Here is a 5571-nt window from a genome sequence, read left to right as displayed (position 1 = left end):
CCCCCGCGCCAGGCGGCCACCGCCGGCCCCGGCCCCCGCCAGAGAAAGCCGGGCTGCTTCGTCGCCAGCCTCTTCGGCCCCGGGCGCGACAGCCCGCCTGCGTTTCGCAAGTTGCCCGTAGAGTCATCGGAGCGCTTTCCCCAGCGCTGATCCTGGCTCACCTGGCAAAATGGGTTTAGCCCGCGGGGCTACCCTTTCCTTCTGAAAACAGCCCGGGGTAAGAGCGTAAACTCCGATCTTATCGCTGCTGATGCTATCTCCACGGCAGGTTTTTCTTCAGCAGCTTGTCACAATGTTTTCTTTGCGGTAGTTTAGACAAATACACAAGGAACTTAAATTTATCAAACAGATGAAGCCTCATTAATTAAACAGGCCTTCTGAGCTACGGCGGATTAGCATTTTTTTTCCAAGGGGCATTTTCTACAGCAGCTCTAGTCACCGCTGTCAAGGTACAGTAACTTAAGCAGAGGGTGGGGCAGGGAGGCGTTAATGCTTGAAGGAAAGATGCGTTGTAAGCTCAGTTGCTTTCTAAAATAAAAATATTCAGATTTTATTTTTAGCCCCCCCCACCTCACAAGAGACAGTACAAAAGTTGTTTTTTTTTTTTCTTTTAAGACCTCCAGCTAAAGTAGCATCACAAGTAGAACGTAAGAGGTGTAGCCTGTATTTCATGTAACCAACTCCTCCTCTTATAGGAACCCAAATAAAATCTCTCAGATACAGGATTAAAGAGACAGTCAAATCAAACCAGAATGCCTACTCACAGTTAAGAAAACAACCACTACCAAATACTCGAAAACAGGAGAAAAGAAAGCAAGCTGAATATATGTTGTATGGCAATGTCCCCATAAAACACGTAACAGGAACGGTAAGAATTAGTAACTGTGCTCAAACACCCTATGTGCTAAACATGGAAAACAAGAATGCAGAATAATGCAGATCTCTGAGACTTTCCTGTTGCTAATGCAATACAAAGCAGAACATTTTAGATGGAAAATGCAATACAGTAACATACCAAACTGTCTTTACATTTTATATTTATATCCTTTTTACCATTAAATTTAAAAAAAAAACCAAACCACACTATGAAAGGAGTAAGCATATCAAGATTTTAAGAGCTATCTCAGACTTGAAATAATTTCAGAAATATTTCAAAAATACTTCAGGACCAAAAGAAAAGTTAAGTCTCATTTTGGTATTGCAATAAAAATCACAGTTTTAGTTAATTGCTTATATTAAATTCTAGTCCTAAGAATTTGAGAGCATTGTTTTTCAAAATAAATTTATTCCTTGATAGGATTTGATAATCCCAGTTTTCAGACCCATTGATGCCATTTTTAATACAGACGAGCAATTTAGTCAATAGGAACAAAGAACTGAACTGGTGCTTAACACACAAGGTATTCTCTACAGACAAGCAGAAAACCACTACTTCTTCCAGTGACTTTTTCCCCCTTCACAAAGAAATTATTACCTTGTTTAATGTTAAGCAGATCTTTAAAAAAACCAAGAGCCATCGCTGTGCTTAAATTGGAATGCACGAATATTTACCAATCATGTCATACTTTTGAAATGTTGCTGTGATACTGTAGAAAACATGCAAGTACAACCTTATTAAGCTAATGGCACAATATACTGCCTTTGAAATAGGAATTTTACTGAAGGTTACCAATTTTAAACAAAACACTAGCAACCAAGTAACTCGGAGCAAATAAAGTTTGTGGAAATTAGCAAGTCAGTTCAGAAACGTATTTTAAGAGGGCAATTATGTTTTCTGCTTAGGCACAATAAATAATAACAGGCCCTGTAAAATCTGTTATAGAATAATACGACACAGAAGCGCTGAAAACTTACGAGTGTAGGAAGTTTAGCACTATGTTACACTGGCACTATATAAAAATAGGAAAGTAAAACAAAGCGTTTGGGCTAAAAGCCTCATTGAACTTTCCAGTATTCACACAGGCCTGTGATTCAAGATGTCTTTATTTCAGATGCCTCCCTGGAGCTTTATTCGCAGCAAGCTAATTAACATTCAAGTAGGGTCGAATTGTGGGAGGGGGAGAAAAAGGAGAAGGAAAGGAGGTGTCACCTACGTGAAGTTCAGTAACATATATGGTCAGTCACAAACTTATTGAAGCAGGAACACTGCCGACCAATAGAGGTAAAGGAAGTCGAATGAAGAATTAAAGCTCTTGGGTAATTTGTCATCATTTCTCAGAGCTCAGGGTCAATGATCTCTTACCTTTGGGTCGATTTTCTTAAAACTGGGATCTTCTTCATCCACCTCAAAGTAGAGCTCAGAAAGAGTGATGGAAAGAGTGCCTTTCATTACTACTGAGGGTGCCACAAGCTGAGCTGGTGTGCTTAGGGCAACTGGACCTGCCAAAGAGTGAAAACACCAACAATATTCAAAACAGAAAAGAGCGCGAGTGCAAATTATTTGCTTTTCAAGCCTAGAACATTAAAATAAATAAAGCGAAGAGCATAGCTCTTCCTTAAAAAGCAAAACTCTCTTTATCCTGGTAAAGAACATATGTAATAGATTTACAGTGTCTCTGTGCTGCCGAACATTGAAGCAGCTACAATTGCAAACTGATACATACATTATACATGCCAGCGCTGGCTTTAGCATGGCAGTATATAGTTTTTCTCAGACGCATTTTCTTTTCGAGAAACTTTGGGAGTTGCATACCTTTTGTTATATGCAATATAGAGAGTGCACACATGAACACTTGAAATCTTACTGTCAGATGTGTTCTTTAGGTACTAGAGAGTTCTGATAGCTTTCCACAAAGACGAACCATAGCAGTCAAGGCTCAAATTTGTCCAACTGTAAAGTGTTCCCTCATGGATGCTAGAAATCTATTGTTAAGGTTATGCAATGTTATAGAACCCAACGTAAAATGTTTTAAAGATGCTTTTGATTCCACGTTAAATATTGTTGAAGGATTTCATACAGTGTTAGTGTAGCTTGGGGACTGTGGGAGTAAACAGCTGGAGGGTTGGTTTCCAACTGAATGAATTTTTATTGGAATAATCACATCTCCACAGGGCTTATCACAGGGACAAATCAGACTACTACTGAAAACAATAGTTTCGGCATAGATCTGACAATGCAGAACCTATTATATAAACTAACGCATACAGAAAGAAAGCAGGTTAGGTGTGTCATCCAGCTGATTAAGAGGTAAGGAGATGAAGTTACTTGGCTGTAGTATTATCTGACTTTTGTAAAACAGTGGAAGATATGGAAGTGGCATAGACAATTTTGTTTTAATAAAGCATCTATAAATGAGGTACACACGTTCAGGTAATCAACGTGAGAATAACTGACAAAAAATTCAGATGAATTGTCATTTCCATCGATTGTTAGGAGGGTGATGGTCCTTAATCTCGCATCAATCTCAATGTGTGCCACTAGGACAAAAGAAGAGATGCTCTGCTGAGATCAGAGCAGCTTTGCCCTGTATTCCCAATGTACAAATACATTGTGTTTGCAGATGGGCATGAGATAGCTGCGGAACTGCCATGATTTCCCAAAGCTCACCCCCACAAATGGATGAAATAAGCAGTTATGTGTTCTTTTGCTGTCTCCCTTTGCCCTCTGTACATTAGCATGTAATCCAGAGGAGAAATAACATTTTTTCAATCACTCGCAGACATTCAATTACAGGGCAAGCAGACAGCTGCAGAAGCTGGGGCAGTCCAGGTCCTGTGGAAGACCCCTGACAATTTCCACTTCATTTCTAACCCACACCACTTTATTAGTGAGGATTACTTCTTAATCCTATTGCCATTGTCAAGATTATATAATTAAACTCCCCTTTCACCTCTATTACAGTATGAATGCATTACTCGAACCAATGAATGAATAATAAAAGAGAAGGAAACACGGAGAAGGCTGTTGAGAAGGAAGCTCGTGGTAGAAAGGGAAAAAAAAAAGACTCACATACAGAAAATGCCATTGCATTATTCTCCCGTTACTTTATTTTACTTCACTCTTCCCACGCAGGTTTTCTTTTTTCATTATGCTGCATTTTTAACTTAGCTTTTAAAAAAAATACAGAGTGGAATGCAGTTCAAGGATAAGCAAACTGCCAATAAATAATCACTTCCAGTAATTTCACTGACTTATCATACGTATGATACATATCAATGTAAGATTATACTACTAGCGTCTCAGGGAACCAGAATTATCCAAGAAATGACATTTTTCTCTGAAGTAAATGTACATGGGATACCAGTTGAGAAAACAGAAGAACACAGAGAAGTTTGCATTTTCCCTGTAAAACCCATGTTCCTCAAATAACAATGGAGACTCTTTCATAACTCCCAGTCCCTGAACCGAGGAGGTTACTCTGTTTTTACATTTTGAACTGTACAGCAGTGGACCCACTCCACTCACTGCAACATCAGCAAAGGTTGCGTGCGACTGAGTAAAATCAAGTTCAAAGATCTGAAGTACTATTTCTTCTTCATAAAAAAGGAGTGAAGTCTAGTAGACTGTGGTCTGCGGAGAAGGGACTTCAATGGGGGAATGACAGAGGGTTTAAAGGAGTTAAATCCAGTGAGTGTACAAATCCTTGAAACCCAAGTAAATAACCAATACATAAAATTTTATAAACTCAGGAAAAAATTGAAGCTCTCCAAAGCCTTTAATTACAGACAACTTGCCTAATTGTCCACTAGGTCTAAAGATTTGAGAAGTGGAACGAGGTCAAAACCAAAGAAAGGAAGCCCTTTTCAAGCTAGAGCTACTTTCTCTAAGGAAGGTTTCCTAGAATACAGACATCTACTGCAGAAGCAAGAAGGTTATAAAAGCCAGAGAAAGAAAATGCACAACTCTCCTCAAGAAAAGCCTCAGCATCTGAGGTGCACAGAAAATGATCTTAACGACCCAATTATGGGACGGAACAATTTATCAGTGTGTATGCCAAAACATGACCCACTGCAGAGCAGGGGAGATCACTTAAATAGTAAAGAAGCTGAGGAGAAAATTAGATAGCTGAAGTTACCCGTTAAGTTCTCCACTTCTCTTTCCTCCATGAATGACATGATATCGTCGTCGCCTTCCAAGAGCATCTCACTTTCTGAGTTCTGATTTCCTAAAACTTGACTCTTGATGGACTGCTTTCCTTTAACAAGTATATCCTCATCAGGAGCTGAAATGAAAGAGAGAGACATTGCTATCTGTCAGGTCTCAGAGGCAACAGTAACAGAGAGTGTAATTTTTTTTTTTTTTTTTAAATGAAAATTCAGGAAGAAAACTGTTTAGGACTAGCTTTGGGAAGTACCTGTCTTAATCCTCTAATGTTAGGACACAAGCCTGCTGAAAACTATCCAGAGCTCTCTGCAGCGTTTAACTCTACTTCAAGCGTTTATGACAGAGGGGGAAAGGATACAGCAGACTCTCTTCCCCCGCAACCTTCCTTTGGAAGTTGAGTTCTCCTGCTGGAAGCAGGTCCCGAGTGCCTGGTGTGTTAACCTGACTCTCAAACCCAGGGTTCAAGCACCGGTTTGCTCTGGCAGCAGCAAGCAGAGACAGTCCCCCTTGCCAGGCAGGGGACCACC

The 5571-nt window shown here is 39.8% G+C and overlaps 1 protein-coding gene across 1 annotated transcript in view; it reads right to left on the bottom strand.

The window, feature by feature from the left end:
- LRBA (LPS responsive beige-like anchor protein) overlaps positions 1-5571 on the bottom strand; it is a 423640-nt gene that overhangs the window by 184905 nt on the left and 233164 nt on the right. Inside the window, exons 38-39 of the mRNA XM_009280244.2 lie at positions 5016-5162; positions 2243-2379 (exon numbers count right to left, since the gene is read on the bottom strand). Of these exons, the coding sequence (XP_009278519.1) occupies positions 2243-2379; positions 5016-5162 (284 nt within the window). The remainder of the gene's footprint in view (positions 1-2242; positions 2380-5015; positions 5163-5571) is intronic.

The sequence above is a fragment of the Aptenodytes forsteri genome, unplaced genomic scaffold (assembly GCF_000699145.1).
Source record: "Aptenodytes forsteri isolate BGI_AS27 unplaced genomic scaffold, ASM69914v1 Scaffold227, whole genome shotgun sequence".
Taxonomy (NCBI): Eukaryota; Metazoa; Chordata; class Aves; order Sphenisciformes; family Spheniscidae; genus Aptenodytes; species Aptenodytes forsteri.
This window is presented reverse-complemented; position numbering and strand designations above follow the sequence as displayed.